This window comes from Pseudoliparis swirei, chromosome 16 (genome assembly GCF_029220125.1).
Source record: "Pseudoliparis swirei isolate HS2019 ecotype Mariana Trench chromosome 16, NWPU_hadal_v1, whole genome shotgun sequence".
NCBI lineage: Eukaryota > Metazoa > Chordata > Actinopteri > Perciformes > Liparidae > Pseudoliparis > Pseudoliparis swirei.
The window spans coordinates 2,108,471-2,129,546 of record NC_079403.1 but is presented as its reverse complement, the minus strand read 5'-3'; the positions used below and the strand labels follow the sequence as shown (position 1 = coordinate 2,129,546).

The window sequence follows — 21,076 nt, the reverse complement described above, 5'->3', positions numbered from 1 at the left end:
CCCAACGTGTAGACCAGGAAGAGGAAGCAGCCCCCTAACATGTAGACCAGGAAGAGGAAGCAGCCCCCCAACGTGTAGACCAGGAAGAGGAAGCAGCCCCAACGTAGACCAGGAAGAGGAAGCAGCCCCCTAACGTGTAGACCAGGAAGAGGAAGCAGCCCCCCAACGTGTAGACCAGGAAGAGGAAGCAGCCCCCCAACGTGTAGACCAGGAAGAGGAAGCAGCCCCCCAACGTGTAGACCAGGAAGAGGAAGCAGCCCCCCAACGTGTAGACCAGGAAGAGGAAGCAGCCCCCCAACGTGTAGACCAGGAAGAGGAAGCAGCCTCCCAACGTGTAGACCAGGAAGAGGAAGCAGCCCCCCAACGTGTAGACCAGGAAGAGGAAGCAGCCCCCCAACGTGTAGACCAGGAAGAGGAAGCAGCCCCCCAATGTGTAGACCAGGAAGAGGAAGCAGCCCCCCAACGTGTAGACCAGGAAGAGGAAGCAGCCCCCCAATGTGTAGACCAGGAAGAGGAAGCAGCCCCCTAACGTGTAGACCAGGAAGAGGAAGTAGCCCCCCAACATGTAGACCAGGAAGAGGAAGTAGCCCCCCAAAGTGTAGACCAGGAAGAGGAAGTAGCCCCCCTAACATGCGCTTTACACAACACACACCTTTTTATTTCTTATTTTTAATAACAGAGTATAAATAACATATTTACAGCATGTAGCCCCGCCCCCCTCAGCCCCCCCCCCCCTGATTTAAAGGAAACGTGACCTTAAAACACGGTGATACTTATTTGAATGCTTTGATCCCTTTAGTCTTTGTTATATCTTATTAACCCGACGTCTCACGCTGCAGGTGGACAACATAACAGAAACACCGCACAATACGAGAAAGTAAAAACGTAATTAGTTGAAGCCCCAAATGTTTCCTGTTCCTGCTGCGTCTCGGGGGGAAGTTATTAATGAAGTGTTTACTGACGCCTCCGTTTAGCGTTATAGGATCTGTAAATAGTGAATGATTAATAAATGGTTAATAACATGAAGGACATGGTGTTTGTGAACTGTAGCGCCCCCGGTGGCCGTCTGCTGCTATAACATCATCCTATAGAATATGTGTTCTACACCCTGAAGACCAGCGGGCCGTTACTGCAGGACTTCAGCACTGGACTGTTGTTGTTGACTCATTGTTTGTTTACTCTTCCGTAACAACAGCAAATGCATGTTTTTTAAAGTCAGAATTTGGTAAACTGTAAACACTAAACTCCAAAATCCTCTTGCTTAATAAAATGCAGAGTGAAGGTTAGATTCTTTAAAATGTTCGTCACGTGAAGAACGAACGAGGAGTCAAAGAAACGTGACGTTAAGTTCTACTGAGCCGAGTTTAGTTCATGTAACATGAATTAACGAGTTAAAGCGTTAAAGCCAAAGGGCGAGGTTGATATTTATAGAATGTGCAGTCGTATAAACGATGTCCTGCTCATGGTTTCTGACCTTCTTAACCTGAATACACGAATCCTAAAACTATCCAGTACTTCACAAGAATAAAAGCTCCATGTTGAGCGTCTCTTCTTCTTGACCCCCGCGGCCCTTTGAGGGTCTCCACCCACATGTTGGGAACCAGGGCCGAGTTCACATGAACATTTCTGGGAAAAGAACGAAAAGTCCACGAGACGACGACCGGAGGATCGTCGGTCTGTGAAATGTACGTTTAAAAAAAGTTCTTCAATTTCTACGTTTTTTCACTTCCAAAAAACCCTTTTAAGATCTAAAATGTGACATAAAGATGGATGCCTGATCAGAGCGGCGGGCGCTCCTCAGTGTCGACTCGTCAGGCTCCGGCTTCACACAAAATGTTTTTCATAAGTGCAAAAGTTCTGTGGAGCTGTCGGGGCCGGCGATAACAAGGAGAACATTACCAAAAGCTCTTATTTTGAAATCTTATAACAAAATAAGAGATGATGATGATGCCTTTAAGGGGATAGATATGTCGACGTATGGCTCGGCCCCGTATGCTCTTACTTTGAAAGAACGGGTTGTCTCTTATTTTGAAAGGCCCTCAGGAGGCGGTCTCCGAGTCCATCGGCACGGCGACCAGGTTCAGGGTGATTTCCCGCAGCGGCGACTCGCTGGCCAGCGATTGGAGGACGTTGAAGGAGTCGAGCAGCGATTGGACGCCGAGCAGCTGTTGCTCCGCCCACGGGAACACGATCTGAGGGGAGAGGCAGCAGCTTGTTGTTTACTGGCTCAAACTTTAGTTCCGGTGTCGCTTTCATTTGATAATATTCTTAAAATAAAATATTTCAACTAATTTGATATTTTACATCCAAACTTTTCCTTGAAATTAAAATAAATTTTAAGAACATTTACAAAAGTTTTTAAATAATTAAATAAAAGTGAAAGTAATAATTATAATTTTTTTAGAGTAAATAATAATTTAAGTAAGTTTAGTTTAGTTAACAATAGTTTGAGTAATTTATGATTGACAACAAACATGTAAAGTATTTAATATTAGTTTTATGTATTTAATAATAGTTTTATGTATTTAATAATAGTTTTATGTATCTAATAATAGTTGTATGTATTTAATAGTAGTTTTATGTATAATAGTTTTAGGTATTTCCAAATAGTTTTAAGTTGGTAATGATTAACAATATTTTTAAGAAATTCATAATTAATTCATAATAGTGGTTGAGTATAGATTAATTAACAATTCATTAATAGTTACCTAAAGTATTAGACAGTTAAATATCTATTCACAATAATAAATGTAGTTTCACAACTTGAATCTACGAAAGTAGAATTTTAGTTTAAATATAGCGTCTCATTAATTATTCTGATGGTATTTGATTTTAGCTGCTAACAGTAATAATATTATTAATAATATTACTAATACTCAGTGTGGAGTACACGTACATTTACCTGAACTATGATCAGTTTGTTGGTCGGGTCGTCGGCCGCGTTGAGTTCTTCTCCAAAACACAACGTGATGCTGCACGCCGGAGGCTCGCCGCCATGGAGACGGTACAGGTCCAGCTCTGAAGACAACAACAACGAGTTCAGTACATCATTCACTTCACTGAGGTCAGACAACATTCTGCTTATCAATATTATTAATGATTAAATTCCTGATTCTCCTTTTGTAGTTTCCCAGAATCACCGGATTAAAATATATACAATACAGGACTGTCTCAGAAAATTAGAATATTGTGATGAAGTTCTTTATTTTCTGTAATGCAATTAAAAAAACAAAAATGTCATGCATTCTGGATTCATTACAAATCAACTGAAATATTGCAAGCCTTTTATTCTTTTAATATTGCTGATTATGGCTTACAGCTTAAGAAAACTCAAATATCCTATCTCTAAATATTAGAATATCATGAAAAAGTATACTAGTAGGGTATTAAACAAATCACTTGAATTGTCTAATTAACTCGAAACACCTGCAAGGGTTTCCTGAGCCTTGACAAACACTCAGCTGTTATAAATCTTTTTTTTACTTGGTCTGAGGAAATATTAAAATTTTATGAGATAGGATTTTAGAGTTTTCTTAAGCTGTAAGCCATAATCAGCAATATTAAAAGAATAAAAGGCTTGCAATATTTCAGTTGATTTGTAATGAATCCAGAATGCATGACATTTTTGTTTTTTTAATTGCATTACAGAAAATAAAGAACTTTATCACAATATTCTAATTTTCTGAGACAGTCCTGTATATAAAAGAAACAATATATACAATATATAAATAATAATACATTCAGTTTCAGTTTGCAGGAGAAATTTGTGTTAAAATTAAATGTTAAATAAATAGTAAACTCAGACTTTCAAAATAAAAGCCCTCTCCAGGAGGACGTCCTCACGCTGCCTGAAGGCGTCTTTGCTGAAGAGCATCTCCGGCTCCTTGTTGCGCTCCATCTTGTGCGGCCCGCCGCCCGCGGCGCCGTGCGGCCCGGTCCAGAAGACCCGGCCCTGGCAGAAGCGCTTGCCGTACACGCCGTGCCGCATGGCGGTCAGCACCACGCCTTTCTCCATGAAGGGCAGCAGCGTGAGCAGCGCCTGGCTCTCCGGGCCGGCCGGCAGCGAGGGCGGCGGCTCCGGCAGCGCCACGCGAGGGAACCGCCCCTTGAGGACGGCCGGCGTGGGCGGAGCCGGGGAGGGCGGCGGGAACGCGATCCGGACGTCGTGGCTCTGGATCTGACGCCGGAGAACCTCGCGGCCTAAATAATAGACCGCCACGTCGAAGGAGTCCTGGACTGGAGACACACACACACATGGGGGTCAAGAGACCTTTCAAAATAAAAGGTCAACATTTGGTGCAACGTGCATGTCAGGTTCAAAGTGCATGTTTTTTTATTACTATGTTTCTAAAGAGGGTCTTTTATTTTGAAGGGACCAGAAAGATAAGAGCGGGGTTCCGTTTCTAACCTTCAGCCGGAGCCTCGAAGATCTCCTCGATGCGAACGTCCAGCCGGAACTCATCGAGCCCTGAGGACAGAGGAGCGGACGCCTCGTCATATGGAGTCATAATAATAATATATAACTTCATTATTCTTGAGAGAGGTATTAGTACAACGTGGCTGCAGGTGTTAGTACAACGTGGCTGCAGGTGTTAGTACAACGTGGCTGCAGGTATTAGTACAACGTGGCTGCAGGTGTTAGTACAACGTGGCTACAGGTATTAGTACAACGTGGCTACAGGTATTAGTACAACGTGGCTACAGGTGTTAGTACAACGTGGCTGCAGGTATTAGTACAACGTGGCTACAGGTGTTAGTACAACGTGGCTACAGGTATTAGTACAACGTGGCTGCAGGTATTAGTACAACGTGGCTGCAGGTATTAGTACAACGTGGCTACAGGTATTAGTACAACGTGGCTACAGGTGTTAGTACAACGTGGCTACAGGTGTTAGTACAACGTGGCTGCAGGTGTTAGTACAACGTGGCTACAGGTATTAGTACAACGTGGCTACAGGTGTTAGTACAACGTGGCTGCAGGTGTTAGTACAACGTGGCTGCAGGTGTTAGTACAACGTGGCTACAGGTATTAGTACAACGTGGCTACAGGTATTAGTACAACGTGGCTACAGGTATTAGTACAATGTGGCTACAGGTATTAGTACAACGTGGCTGCAGGTATTAGTACAATGTGGCTACAGGTATTAGTACAACGTGGCTACAGGTATTAGTACAACGTGGCTACAGGTATTAGTACAACGTGGCTACAGGTGTTAGTACAACGTGGCTGCAGGTGTTAGTACAACGTGGCTGCAGGTGTTAGTACAACGTGGCTACAGGTATTAGTACAACGTGGCTACAGGTATTAGTACAACGTGGCTACAGGTGTTAGTACAACGTGGCTGCAGGTGTTAGTACAACGTGGCTGCAGGTGTTAGTACAACGTGGCTACAGGTGTTAGTACAACGTGGCTGCAGGTATTAGTACAACGTGGCTACAGGTGTTAGTACAACGTGGCTGCAGGTGTTAGTACAACGTGGCTACAGGTATTAGTACAATGTGGCTACAGGTGTTAGTACAACGTGGCTACAGGTATTAGTACAACGTGGCTACAGGTGTTAGTACAACGTGGCTACAGGTGTTAGTACAACGTGGCTACAGGTGTTAGTACAACGTGGCTGCAGGTGTTAGTACAACGTGGCTACAGGTGTTAGTACAATGTGGCTACAGGTATTAGTACAACGTGGCTACAGGTGTTAGTACAACGTGGCTGCAGGTGTTAGTACAACGTGGCTACAGGTATTAGTACAACGTGGCTACAGGTATTAGTACAACGTGGCTACAGGTATTAGTACAACGTGGCTGCAGGTATTAGTACAACGTGGCTGCAGGTATTAGTACAACGTGGCTGCAGGTATTAGTACAACGTGGCTGCAGGTGTTAGTGGCTGCAGGTATTAGTACAACGTGGCTACAGGTGTTAGTACAACGTGGCTGCAGGTGTTAGTACAACGTGGCTGCAGGTATTAGTACAACGTGGCTGCAGGTATTAGTACAACGTGGCTACAGGTATTAGTACAACGTGGCTGCAGGTATTAGTACAACGTGGCTGCAGGTATTAGTACAACGTGGCTACAGGTATTAGTACAACGTGGCTACAGGTATTAGTACAACGTGGCTGCAGGTATTAGTACAACGTGGCTACAGGTATTAGTACAACGTGGCTGCAGGTATTAGTACAACGTGGCTGCAGGTGTTAGTACAACGTGGCTACAGGTGTTAGTACAACGTGGCTGCAGGTGTTAGTACAACGTGGCTGCAGGTATTAGTACAACGTGGCTGCAGGTATTAGTACAACGTGGCTACAGGTATTAGTACAACGTGGCTGCAGGTATTAGTACAACGTGGCTGCAGGTATTAGTACAACGTGGCTGCAGGTGTTAGTACAACGTGGCTACAGGTGTTAGTACAACGTGGCTACAGGTATTAGTACAACGTGAGTACTTCACACACGTGGAACCAGCTTCACTCTGATTGGTTACTGGTTGTCGTGGCGATACAAAGCTTGGAGAGTTTCAGACTTGTGGTCCAACTCACCGTCTCTGTGCATGGCGAGGAGGGGGGGGAGGGGGAGGGGGGGGGCGGGTTCCTCCGTCTGCACGCCGCTCCACCGCAGAACCTCTGCAGAACCCTGTGGGGTTTAAAGGTTCTCAACAACAACAACAACAACAACAACACTACCAGGTCCTGTCTCTGACTTATACACGTTTAAAACACGATCTTTATAAAATACATAAATGAGTGAGAAATAGATTCTGAAACAAATAAATGAGGCAACGAATGTATTATTATTATTATTATTTATTTGAGCTCAGGGGACTTTTATTTAATGTCATTTATTTATTCTTTCATTTAATAAGTCTACATTATTTATTATATTATTTAATAAGTCTACATTATTTATTATATTATTTAATAAGTACATTTATTTATTATATTTAATAAGTCTACATTATTTATTCTTTTATTTAATACGTCTACATATATTTATTCTTTTATTTAATACGTCTACATTATTTATAATATTATTGAATAAGTCTACATTACTTATTATATTATTTAATAAGTCTACATTTATTTATTATATTATTTAATAAGTCTACATTGATTTATTATATAATTTAATACATCTCCATTTATTCATGTATATTATTTAATACGTATACATTTATTTATTATATAATATGTCTATATTTATTAATTATATTATTTAATAAGTATACATTATTTATTATAGTATTTAATAAGTCTACATTATTTATTATATTATTTAATAAGTCTACATTTATTTATTATATTATTTAATACGTCTACATTTATTTATTATATTATTTAATACGTCTACATTGATTAATTATATTATTTAATACGTCTACATTTATTTATATATATACAGGGACTTTAACTTAATAATTCTACGTTTATTTTATTATTATTTCAGGGAACTTTTATTTAATTATACCAGGTGTAATAATGAATGTATTCTTTTATTTAATAAGTACATTCATTCATTTATTTCAGGGGACTTTTATTTAATAATTCTACGTGTAATTATTTATTTATTCTTTTATTAAATAAGTACATTTATTTAACTTAATAATTCCACATTTATTTATTTAAGAGGACTTTTATCTGTTTATTTATCTCAGGGGACTTTATTTAATAATTTAAATTTCATCTGAGTTGGTTCTGAATGTGAATCATAAGAACCGAACTCACCGACTGGGAGACGACCTCCTCCATCTTGATCTGCTTGGGCGTGTCCACCTCGCTGCTCTCTGATTGGCTGCTGCTGCTCCTCCTCCTCCTCTTCCTCGTCTTCCTCCTATTGGCGGCCTTCACTCTGGGCTTCTTCTCAGGAACCACCGCGCCTGAAGAGAGCAATATTTAATAAACCACAACACACACACACATACCACATACACACACACTACACACACACACACAACACACACACGTCAGCGAATGTTACGCAACACCTGAACAGTGACATCATCAGAGGATATTAAAACAATTAAAATGTAAATGAATTAAATGAATATTAATAAATATTCTTGATTTCTTTCTATTTCTATAAAGTCGTTTAATTTTGTTAAATTATTCTATTTCCCGTCAATAATTCAGACGACAGGAACCTTTATTTTACTCAAAGGCTTGTAAAAAGTACTTCTACACTAAGGTACTTATACTTCAGAGTACTTCCACACTAAGGTACTTATACTTCAGAGTACTTCCACACTAAGGTACTTATACTTCAGAGTACTTCTACACTAAGGTACTTATACTTCAGAGTACTTCCACACTAAGGTACTTATACTTCAGAGTACTTCTACACTAAGGTCCTTATACTTCAGAGTACTTCTACACTAAGGTACTTATACTTCAGAGTACTTCTACACTAAGGTACTTATACTCAGAGTACTTCTACACTAAGGTCCTTATACTCAGAGTACTTCACACTAAGGTACTTATACTCAGAGTACTTCACACTAAGGTACTTATACTCAGAGTGCTTCTACACTAAGGTACTTATACTCAGAGTACTTCACACTAAGGTACTTATACTCAGAGTACTTCACACTAAGGTACTTATACTCAGGTACTCACACTAAGGTGCTTATACTCAGAGCTTCTACACTAAGGTACTTATACTCAGAGTACTTCACTAAGGTACTTATACTCAGAGTACTTCCACACTAAGGTACTTATACTCAGAGTACTTCTACACTAAGGTACTTATACTCAGAGTACTTCCACACTAAGGTACTTATACTCAGAGTACTTCTACACTAAGATACTTATACTCAGAGTACTTCTACACTAAGGTACTTATACTCAGAGTACTTCCACACTAAGGTACTTATACTCAGAGTACTTCTACACTAAGGTACTTATACTCAGAGTACTTCCACACCAAGGTACTTATACTCAGAGTACTTCACACTAAGGTCCTTATACTCAGAGTAGTTCTACACTAAGGTACTTATACTTCAGAGTACTTCTACACTAAGGTACTTATACTCAGAGTACTTCTACACTAAGGTACTTATACTCAGAGTACTTCTACACTAAGGTCCTTATACTTCAGAGTATTTCTACACTAAGGTCCTTATACTTCAGAGTACTTCTACACTAAGGTACTTATACTTCAGAGTACTTCTACACTAAGGTACTTATACTTCAGAGTACTTCTACACTAAGGTCCTTATACTTCAGAGTACTTCTACACTAAGGTACTTATACTTCAGAGTACTTCTACACTAAGGTACTTATACTTCAGAGTACTTCTACACTAAGGTACTTATACTTCAGAGTACTTCCACACTAAGGTACTTATTGTTTTTTTTCAATAGGTTCAGTTCACAGCCCTCCCCCGTCTCCTCCACACATCACACCTCCCAAACACCTCCTCCCCCTCTGTCCCCCCTGCTGAGCTGCACATCCACCGAGCCCTCAATAACAATGGGCTCCTCCACCTCCCCTCTCTGTGACGACTGACCAGGTGAGAAGACAGCTGGAGAAACTACACCAGCGCAGAGCTGAAGGTCCTGATGGCATCAGCCCCAGGGTCCTAAAGACCTGCGCCACCCAGCTGTCTGGTGTCCTGCAGCGCCTCTTCAACCTCAGCCTGAGGCTGGGGAAGTCCCGTGCTGTGGAAGACGCCGTGCCTGGTCCCTGTCCCAAAGAAGTCAGCACCATCTGGCCTCAACGACTACCGACCGTCGCCTCACCTCCCATGTGATGAAGGTGCTGGAGAGGCTGGTCTTGGCCCACCTCCGCCGCAGGTGAAATCATCGTTGGACCCTCTGCAATTTGCTTACCAGCCTCATGTGGGAGTGGACGACGCCATCATCTACCTGCTGCAACGAGCTCAGTCGCACCTGGATGGAACCGATGTCTCTGTGAGAGTCACTTTCTTTGACTTCTCCAGTGCATTTAACACCATCCAGCCACTGCTGCTGAGTGAGAAGCTGCGGTGGCCGTGTGGACGCTCCACCATCTCCTGGATCACTGACTACCTCACAGGCAGACCACAGTTTGTCAGAATGGGCCGTGCTGTCTGGAACGGTGGTCAGTGATGTTGGAGCCCCACAGGAACTGTTCTGTCTCCTTCCTCTTCACCCTGTACACCAGTGACTTCCAGTACAACACGGAGTCATGCCATCTGCAGAAGTACTCTGATGATTCTGCAGTGGTCGGGTGTATTAGGGATGGACGGGAGGAGGAGTACAGGGCAGTGGTGAGTGACTTTGTAAAGTGGGCCGATGAGAACCACCTGCGCTGAACGTGGCCAAGACCAGAGAGATGGTGGTGGACTTCAGGAGGAAGGCGACAGCTCCTACACCTCTGAGTGTCCTGGGAGTGGACGTGGACATGGTGGAGGAGTACAAGTACCTGGGCGTCTCCATCGACAGCCGACTGAACTGGAAGGCCAACATCAACGCTGTGTACAAGAAGGGGATGAGTCGCCTTTTTCCTGAGAAAGCTTCGATCCTTCAACGTGCAGCAAGATGCTGGAGTTATTCTACCAGTCGGTTGTCGCCAGTGTGCTGCACTTTGCCATTGTCTGCTGGGGAGCAGCATCGAGCCGTGACACCAGCCGCCTTAACAAACTGGTTAGGAAGGCTGGCTCCATCATCGGCTGCCAGCTGGAGCACCTGGAACAGGTGGTGGAGAGGAGGTCGTTGAAGAAACTGGTGTCCATATTGGACAACCCGGACCACCCTCTCCACCACCTCCTACAGGGACAGAGGAGTACTTTCTCCAGACGTCTCCTCACGCTCCGCTGCCACAAGGAGAGATACAGGAGAACATTCCTGCCGACGGCTATGAGGCTCTACAACAGTTCACCTCTTGCCAGATCACCCTAACCCTTCTTATATTTTGTGTTTTGTTTTTTTATTCTTGTGTTGCTGCTACTGACTCGACAAATTTCCCCTTGGGGATTAATAAAGTATATATCTATCTATCTATCTATCTTATACTTCAGAGTACTTCTACACTAAGGTCCAGTGGCGGCTGGTGACATTTGGGGGGGGGGGGGGCAGTTTAAATATCACTCAACAATGAGAAGAAAAGAGGTTTTGAGTAGAATATTGTAAAAAACAAAGCTTTATTTAAAGAACACAGCGTGCTCAACACTGTCCAACAACAACTATCAACACACTGTGACTTTGGGCATGAGAGGTTCAGAGCAGCTTTAAGGAACATGGGGTTGGGTTTCAGAGGTTTACAGAATAAAAGAGTTTCACCCTCACATGAAAGAGGTTCAGAGCAGAATAGAGTCAGAAAGAGATCACATGTTACATTGGGTGACAGAGCAGACCCACTACTGTAAAGACAAGTAGCTCCTCTCTTTAAAGTGGTCAAACTTCTCCATAACTCTCTGGTTAAAGTCATCATGTCTGTAACCAGCCTCCATTATTCTGGAGGGAATGTGTCTGTTTCAGAACTTCTTCGTTGTGTTTCGATACCAGTTCGGTCTCCTTCTGCTGCTCTGCAAACAGGGTTAGCTTCATGCTGTTAGCGAGTTAGCTTCATGCTGTTAGCGAGTTAGCTTCATGCTGTTAGCTCGTTAGCTTCATGCTGTTAGCTAGATGCTGCGGCAAGATTCGTGCTTTACACTTGTCTGCATCTCTTTAGATCCCTCCCCCGTTGTAGTCCAGAGAGTTTCAGTCCCAGGACTTTGGAACAACAGACAGGGAAACTAAACAGCGCATTACTCACTGAGCTCCAGCTAACAGCTCCGTTAGCTACCTGCTCCCGTAGCTCCGTGGAGCTCTCTGGCTGAGGGAACGATACCGGTCTCTGATTGGCCGAATAGTCCAGTCACGTGAAATATGAAACGATGTCATTGGCCAGGGCGCAAATGTTTGCGCCCCAAGATTTGTAAATAATATATATTACAGCTTAGCATAGCCTAGTGTTGTGCATAAATGTTATGTGTGAAGTGGAAAATCACTGTGGGAAGTTAGAAGCTTCAGCAGGGCATTCAGCCTGACTGATCAAAGAAGATAAGAGTGACACACGAAAGAAACGTTATGCACCACGCTCATCCGAGAAGATGAAGATGACTAGAACAAAGAAGCTCTATATACTCTCAGAGCAGGAGAAGGCAACAGAGACATTTACTGAGCGCAGATGAGATAAGGAACGGTCCAAGCTAGGGCCATTAATATCCGGATTCACACACACACACACACACACACACATGCTTTCTCTCTGACCCACACACACGTGAAGAGGCCCCTTTTGATGAACGACCTTCTGGACGCAGCGCATCCCACTTCGGAAGAGATAAGACTATCTTAGAAAACTCCCGAGCTCAGTGGAAGAAGCTTCAAAGGAAGCTACAAGTGAATTCCATCTTTCTCTTCCCACACTTTTTCACAACATATGCTCTCATTGGCGGGCCGAGAAGGACAGGTGACTTTCTTTCTTTTCTCACCACACCACATCCACGTTGTTTGAAGCCTCAAAGCTTTTAGAACCACAACTAGTCATTTTATTGTTCTGACCACAAATCTAAACAATGATAATAAACAGTTTCAGAACAAAAGGTCCTCCGCTCTGACTCAGCCCTATAATGATAGTAATAACAAATATATATTGTCATTACCTTCGCATTGAAAATGCCGGAAGGTTATGTTTTGATCGCCGTGTATTTATTTATTTATTTGTATGCGTGTTATTCTCAAATCTCAAAAAGTATTGAACCGAATCGCATGAAATTTGGTGGGATGATTGTTTATTATCCGGGGACCAGTTGACTAGATTTTGGGATCGATCGGGTCAAAGGTCAAGGTCAAAGGTCATGAACAGGTCAAAATGTTCTTGAATCGCATGAAATTTGGTGGGATGATTGGTTATTATCCGGGGACCATTTGATTAGATTTTGGGATCAATCGGGTCAAAGGTCAAGGTCATGGAAAGGTCAAAATCTTTTTTTTACCATAGCACGACACATTTTTGTCCAATTGGCATGCAACTAATGCCAAAATGTTCATAATTCAATGCCCAATCTTGTGATATGCGAAGGTATGCGCTCTACCGAGTGCCCATTCTAGTTATATATGATATGGTTAAAGTCATTCATGAACCAACTTCCTTTAGATGGAACAGTCCTCATGGACTTTTCCCTGAATCTGTTCTGTCTCTACCTGTTTGTCACGATACTCATATTATAACTTCTATACATATTACATACCTGCCATAAATATCATGATACCCGATACCAGAATTCAATACAATAAAAACAATATGGTACCATAAATACGAGACTGGTATATTTATCTATAATAGTAATAAATAAAACATCTGTATGGTTCACTTTTTACCAACTTTTTCAACACTTAACAAATGTCAGTAATATGAGTATTCATACAGCCAGATATGAATGAAACTACATGGTTCCATCATAGCATTGATGATACACTATGAGGCCGTTAGTCTCTGACCAGATGATCCACAGATCATCAGGATGAGCAGCTGGAGAGTTACAGAACTTTACAGACTGAAACATTTACCTTCTGGCATCTTTGTATTTTTTAAGCCGAAGTCTCTAAAGCTGCGCCACTTCTCTCGCTGTGAGCTGCGCAGCGCAGTGTGCGCAGACAGCTCGACACGGAGCAGCGCGTGCGCTCTGATCGCTCTCTTAATGAAGTATCGATACTAAAAATATGCTAAATCACATCGTGTTTAACGTACGGGTACTTTGTTAGCATCGCTACACCGTGCAGCGTGACAGGAGTAGATGTAGCGGGCTAACATTCAAGCTAACCTAACTTCCCAAACGCTGTGGACATCTGAACGCTGATTGGCCGAGACTCGACACGTCCCATCAAAGATGTTCTATTGTGAAGAGCACCACTTCACACTTTTCTCCGCGTCTCACTGCAATCTCAACGGCAGCGGGCCAGGTGACCCCCCCCCCCCCCCCCCCCAAAACAAAAACTCTTCGGATCTCCACGATTCACGTGGACGACCTATTCTGAGTTCAAAACGGTGAATTTCACCGAAAGGTGACAAGTTTGCAGGTATGCTTGATGACTATTTAAACCGCCGCGCCCTCTGCTCAGCGCCTCTCTCTGGTCTGAATACTCTAGGTATCGGCGGAGGGGGTCCATGCATGATGTCTACTTGTATCCTGATTTCTGAATAAAATGCTTATAGATGCAAAGTAAAAGTCTTCCGCTGTTTCTTTCAGTCAGAGCCGTCCGGTGGTGGATCCTGTCCTCAACATCAACAAATTCACGTTTCATCCTCCAATGAGAAGCCGTCCTTGCCGAAACGACCGTGAAATGTTTGCTCGCTGCCGCACACACACGTTGGGCCGGCGCCCGTAAAGGGGGAGGGGCTTCTCTCCATGATGATGAGTGGCGATATATTATTTATGTCACATTTAACTTAAGTGGTTGTTGACAGGCTGACGGTCTCCCACACACATTTAGCGCGTCAACACGGTATATTTACTATTTAAATGATTTGGTATATCATGTTTTTTGACAGGATATATTATATTTTTTTCATTTTTTTTTTTCATCTCAACATTTTAAGAGGGGCGGCGCCCTAGCGCCCTCTATGGACGCACCGCCACTGCTCAGGTACTTATACTTCAAGTACTTCTACACTGTGGTACTTGTACTTCAGAGTAGGGCTGCAACTAACGATTATTTTGATTAATCGATTCATCGGATAAAAAAACAAAAAAACTTTAACTTTCAACCCTTTATTCAAAACAGGGTTCGTACGGTCATGGAAAACCTGGAAAAGTCATGGAATTATTAAATGACTATTAGCAGGCCTAGAAAAGTAATTGAAAAAAATAAAATCCCAAAATATTTGGAAAAGTAATGCAAATTTGTTTTATTCAAATGTTAATTTACACGTTATATATACGGTATGCTTTGGAATTCTCATTGTTAGTTTAAATACTACATCTTCTCACTTTGTCACGTATAGACAGAGTTTTCACAAAATGTTTAATCATGGAAATGTGGTTTAAAGTCATGGAAAGATCCTGGAGACCCACTGGTCACCATGGTGATGAACCCTGTTCACTGGTCACCATGGTGATGAACCCTGTTCACTGGTCATGGTGATGAACCTGTTCACTGGTCACCATGGTGATGAACCTGTTCACTGGTCAGCATGGTGATGAACCTGTTCACTGGTCACCATGGTGATGAACCTGTTCACTGGTCACCATGGTGATGAACCTGTTCACTGGTCAGCATGGTGATGAACCTGTTCACTGGTCACCATGGTGATGAACCTGTTCACTGGTCAGCATGGTGATTAACCTGTTCACTGGTCAGCATGTGATGAACCTGTTCACTGGTCACCATGGTGATGAACCTGTTCACTGGTCACCATGGTGATGAACCTGTTCACTGGTCAGCATGGTGATGAACCTGTCCACTGGTCACCATGTGATGAACCTGTTCACTGGTCACCATGGTGATGAACCTGTCCACTGGTCACCATGGTGATGAACCTGTCCACTGGTCACCATGGTGATGAACCTGTTCACTGGTCACCATGGTGATGAACCTGTTCACTGGTCAGCATGGTGATGAACCTGTTCACTGGTCACCATGGTGATGAACCTGTTCACTGGTCACCATGAGGATGAACCTGTTCACTGGTCACCATGAGGATGAACCTGTTCACTGGTCAGCATGGTGATGAACCTGTTCACTGGTCACCATGGTGATGAACCTGTTCACTGGTCACCATGGTGATGAACCTGTTCACTGGTCACCATGAGGATGAACCTGTTCACTGGTCACCATGGTGATGAACCTGTTCACTGGTCAGCATGGTGATGAACCTGTTCACTGGTCACCATGGTGATGAACCTGTTCACTGGTCACCATGGTGATGAACCTGTTCACTGGTCACCATGAGGATGAACCTGTTCACTGGTCAGCATGGTGATGAACCTGTTCACTGGTCAGCATGTGATGAACCTGTTCACTGGTCACCATGAGGATGAACCTGTTCACTGGTCACCATGTGATGAACCTGTTCACTGGTCACCATGGTGATGAACCTGTTCACTGGTCACCATGGTGATGAACCTGTTCACTGGTCACCATGGTGATGAACCTGTTCACTGGTCAGCATGTGGATGAACCTGTCCACTGGTCACCATGGTGATGAACCTGTTCACTGGTCACCATGTGATGAACCTGTTCACTGGTCACCATGGTGATGACCCGTCACAAACAGACTGACAGCTCTCCTCTCCTGAGCAGTGGTCCCCATGTGGCTCCGCCCCCTGAACAATATCAGAGACGCGTTACGATTTATTATTTTGTTCACCTGGCCCGCTGCCGTTGAGATTACAGTGAGACGCGGAAAAAGTGTGAAGTGGTGATCTTCTTCACAATAAAACATCATGGGACGTGTTGCGTCTCGGCCAATCAGCGTTCAGATGTCCACATCGTTTGGGGGTTCAGGTTAGCTTGAATGTTAGTCCGCTACATCTGCTGCTGTCCCGCTGCACGGTGTAGCGATGCTAACAAAGTACCCGTACGCTAAACACGATGTGATTTAGCATATTTCTAGTGTCGATACTTCATTAAAAGAGCGATCAGAGCGATCAGAGCGCACGCGCTGCTCCGCTCCGTTAAATGCTGTCTGCACGCGCAGCGCTCACAGCGAGTGGGGGCGTGGCTTATCTCCGTTGCCTTTCTCCGTGGAAAAATATTTCCCGCTATCCGCCACAGAATAAATAACCACGTTTTCTACGTTATCCTCTTGTGGAAATGCCACAGACGTCGTGACATGTAGCGCCCTGGTGTCTGGGGTAATGACGTCACCCGGAGGCGCACTTAGCTCCGTGAATGTCTCCGACTACGTGAAGGACTTCCGCATCCAGCGCCACGTGAGCAGCAGCAGCCAATTAGATTCATCAACAGAGGAGCAGCTTAGCGCTGATTGGCTCTCACAACGCAGCGTTCTCTCCTCTCGCTCCGCTCTTGTTTCTCCTGCGCCGCTCTGCGCTCAACTCAACTTTGTTTATACTCCGTGACTTATTGAGCGCCGTAATAATCGCGCGACACAACGAATCGATCATGAAATTCGTTGCCAACTATTGTAATAATCGATTTTTATCGATTTTATCGATTTGTTGTTGCAGCCCTACTTCAGAGTACTTCTACTCTGAGGTACTTGTACTTCAGAGTACTTCTACACTGAGGTACTTGTACTTCAGAGTACTTCTACTCTGTAGTAAACGTTGACCAGATGAGTCCCTGAAGGTCAGTTTACTTCCGGTCTTCGTTATTTTAATTTGTCTTTAAAAACCTCAGGAAGCAGTAAAATCCCACTTTTTCTCAGAGCCTCAAACGTCTCGTTTTGATCCACCGGAAAAAACACGAAACATAAAACGCCTAAAGTTTAAGAACAGGAGCGTAGTCGTGACATCGCGCGTCGACCTTTGACCCCGTGGCTCGTATGAAGCCGCCGTGTGGAGGAGTTGCGCAACGTGCCGAGGCCCCGCCCCCTGCTCGCCGAAGCCCCGCCCCGGCTCACCCTGCTCGCCGGCCGGCACCAGCCGGTAGACCTTGTAGGGCTCCGAGAGGTCGGGCTGCGCGCGCGCCGCCTCCTCCCGGAACTCGGGGCTCTTGTTGAGCGCGCAGCGCAGGCGGGTCTTCCACGCCGCCGGGCTGCCCCGGCCGCCGCCGGTCGGCTTGCCCTTGAACTCGGCCCACGCCTGAGGAGAGAGAGGGGCAGAGGTCACGGGGGTCACAGGGGTGGGGGGGGGGTCAGACCATCGCTCAGCGGCACTGGGGGACCTTGAAGATGGCGGCGTCCTCGTCCTTCCTGAAGTCCTGCTTCCCAGCGTGTTTCCACGGGATACGGAACGTCGTTCGGGACTCGTCGTCCCAGACGACGCCCGGGTACCGCCCACTGCTCACCTGAGCCACGACACAGGTATACACACTTAAATACTTTCATATACACACTTAAATACTTTCATATACACACTTAAATACTTTCATATACACACTTAAATACTGTTATATATACCTTTAAATACTTCTATATATACCTTTAAATACTTGCATTTATATATACTTAAATACTGTTATATATACCTTTAAATACTTTCATATATATATACAGGACTGTCTCAGAAAATTAGAATATTGTGATGAAGTTCTTTATTTTCTGTAATGCAATTAAAAAAACACAAAAATGTCATGCATTCTGGATTCATTACAAATCAACTGAAATATTGCAAGCCTTTTATTCTGATTTATTGCTGATTATGGCTTACAGCTTAAGAAAACTCAAATATCCTATCTCTAAATATTAGAATATCATGAAAAAGTATACTAGTAGGGTATTAAACAAATCACTTGAATTGTCTAATTAACTCGAAACACCTGCAAGGGTTTCCTGAGCCTTGACAAACACTCAGCTGTTATAAATCTTTTTTTTAACTTGGTCTGAGGAAATATTAAAATTTTATGAGATAGGATTTTAGAGTTTTCTTAAGCTGTAAGCCATAATCAGCAATATTAAAAGAATAAAAGGCTTGCAATATTTCAGTTGATTTGTAATGAATCCAGAATGCATGACATTTTTGTTTTTTTAATTGCATTACAGAAAATAAAGAACTTTATCACAATATTCTAATTTTCTGAGACAGTCCTGTATACATTTAAATACTTTTATTTATACATCTTTAAATACTTTTATTTATATATACACTGTAGATACTTTTATTTATATATACCTTTGAATACTGTTATAGATACACTTTAAATACTTTCATATATATATACTTTAGATACTTTTATTGATATATACACTTTAGATACTTTCATTTATATATATTTTTTAATATACAGGACTGTCTCAGAAAATTAGAATATTGTGATAAAGTTCTTTATTTTCTGTAATGCAATTAAAAAAACAAAAATGTCATGCATTCTGGATTCATTACAAATCAACTGAAATATTGCAAGCCTTTTATTCTTTTAATATTGCTGATTATGGCTTACAGCTTAAGAAAACTCTAAAATCCTATCTCATAAAATTTTAATATTTCCTCAGACCAAGTTTAAAAAAAGATTTATAACAGCTGAGTGTTTGTCAAGGCTCAGGAAACCCTTGCAGGTGTTTCGAGTTAATTAGACAATTCAAGTGATTTGTTTAATACCCTACTAGTATACTTTTTCATGATATTCTAATATTTAGAGATAGGATATTTGAGTTTTCTTAAGCTGTAAACCATAATCAGCAATAAATCAGAATAAAAGGCTTGCAATATTTCAGTTGATTTGTAATGAATCCAGAATGCATGACATTTTTGTTTTTTTAATTGCATTACAGAAAATAAAGAACTTCATCACAATATTCTAATTTTCTGAGACAGTCCTGTATGTTATATAAATATTTTAAACACATTCATTTATATATATATAAAATACATTTATTTATATATATATACAATGCATTTATTTCTATATTATAAGTACATATACACTACCGTTCAAAAGTTTGGGATCACTTAGAAATGACTTTATTTTTCAAAGAAAAGCACTGTTTTTCCAAGAAAGATAACATTAAATTAATCAGAAATACACTCTATAGATTGTTAATGTGGTAAATGACTATTCTAGGTGGAAACTTCTGGTTTCTAATGAAATATCTCCATAGGTGTATAGAGGCCCATTTCCATCAACTATCACTCCAGTGTTCTAATGGTACATTGTGTTTGATAATCGCCTTCGAAGACTAATGTCTGATTAGAAAACCCGTGCAATTATGTTAGCACAGCTGAAAACAGTTATGCTGGTGATATAAGCTATACAACTGGCCTTCCTTTGAGCTTGAAGTTTGTAGAACAAAATTAATATTTCAAATATTAATCATTATTTCTAACCTTGTCAATGTCTTGACTATATTTTATATTCATTTGATAAATAAAAGTGTGATTTTTCATGGAAGACACGAAATTGTCTGGGTGATCCCAAACTTTTGAACGGTAGTGTATATATATTTTAAATGCATTTATTTCCATATATATATTCTTTTCTAATGCATTTATTTCCATATATATAATACATTTATTTATATATATTTATACACATTTTAATTCAATGTATTTCTATATATATATATTGAATACATTTATTTACATATTTAAAAATATGTATATTTTAAGAAGATATTTATTTATATATATTATAAACAACAACAAAATAATATATATATATATATATAAAGAAATATATGTATCTAAATAAATTATAAATATATTAATACATATATTAAATATATATATTAGTACTGTGTCGTATTAGTGTATTAGTACTTCTACTGAGTACTTTCAGGTCTTTGAAGTGATCTGTTGTTCACTAGAGACCTCGAGGGATCTCTCCTCCTTCCTCCCCTCACTCTGAATCTCGCCCACGCGTGCACACACGCACACCCACACCCACACACACACACACACACACACACACACACACACACGCTCACCTGTTCAACAATCCATGAGCGCAGTTTGCGCGTGGACCTGACTCTTCCCGCTGCCATGACTCCTTTAGGAAACAACAACAACAACAACAACAACAGTAAACAACCTGCGCGTCACAGTTCAGGATATCACTTTAAAGGTTCCTCATCGCGGACGTTCCGTCTCGTGCGGTCAGTTTCGGTTTCAGCTCGTCAACAAGTAAACAATAAACAACAACAGGTGGCCCCGCGGTGGCCCGCGGCTCCTCACCTGGGGGGAAGTTGCTGGTTTCGCTCGCGCCGCTCCGGACTGAACCGTCTCGCGCTCTGCGGTCCGGACCCGCTGCTCAGAGGCGCTCCTTTTCCCAGAAGTCACGTGACTTTAGGGAACCGCTCTGCCGGCAGGCCGCCAGGGGGCGACACGGAGCACAGAATATATATATATATATATATATATTTAATATATATACGTATTAATATATAACATATATAATATGTATATACTATATATCTAATACTAATATTATATATAAATATCAACGTATATATTTTATATATATATACATATGATATAAAATATATGTTTATATTATAATATA

General features: G+C 42.0%; 1 protein-coding gene across 4 annotated transcripts; it reads right to left on the bottom strand.

Annotated features, from left to right (window-relative positions):
• Positions 1-633: 633 nt before the first annotated feature.
• irf9 (interferon regulatory factor 9) lies at positions 634-20,852 on the bottom strand. Of its 4 annotated transcripts, none has more exons than XM_056433428.1 (10): positions 20,749-20,852; positions 20,502-20,563; positions 17,804-17,926; positions 17,541-17,721; positions 7,719-7,870; positions 6,537-6,630; positions 4,409-4,468; positions 3,844-4,236; positions 2,897-3,018; positions 634-2,192 (listed from the first exon to the last, which is right to left on the bottom strand). In XM_056433428.1, the coding sequence occupies exons 2-10, from the start codon at positions 20,556-20,558 to the stop codon at positions 2,040-2,042; spliced, it is 1,335 nt and encodes a 444-aa protein (XP_056289403.1). In that variant the 5' UTR covers positions 20,559-20,563; positions 20,749-20,852; the 3' UTR covers positions 634-2,039. The 4 variants fall into 4 exon arrangements, with proteins under 4 accessions (XP_056289403.1, XP_056289406.1, XP_056289405.1 ...); XM_056433431.1 differs by having other exon boundaries at positions 2,903-3,018; XM_056433430.1 differs by having other exon boundaries at positions 20,502-20,577; positions 20,750-20,844.
• Between the last annotated feature and the right edge of the window lie 224 nt (positions 20,853-21,076).

Excerpts from the sequence above, each read along its gene's own strand:
- irf9 (XM_056433428.1), bottom strand. The coding sequence starts at position 20,558 with ATGGCAGCGGGAAGAGTCAGGTCCACGCGCAAACTGCGCTCATGGATT. Across the intron at positions 4,469-6,536 it reads CCTCGCCATGCACAGAGACG|GGCTCGATGAGTTCCGGCTG; the intron begins GTGAGTTGGACC and ends CTCTGTCCTCAG. Across the intron at positions 3,019-3,843 it reads CAAAGACGCCTTCAGGCAGC|AGCTGGACCTGTACCGTCTC; the intron begins GTGAGGACGTCC and ends TGTTGTCTTCAG.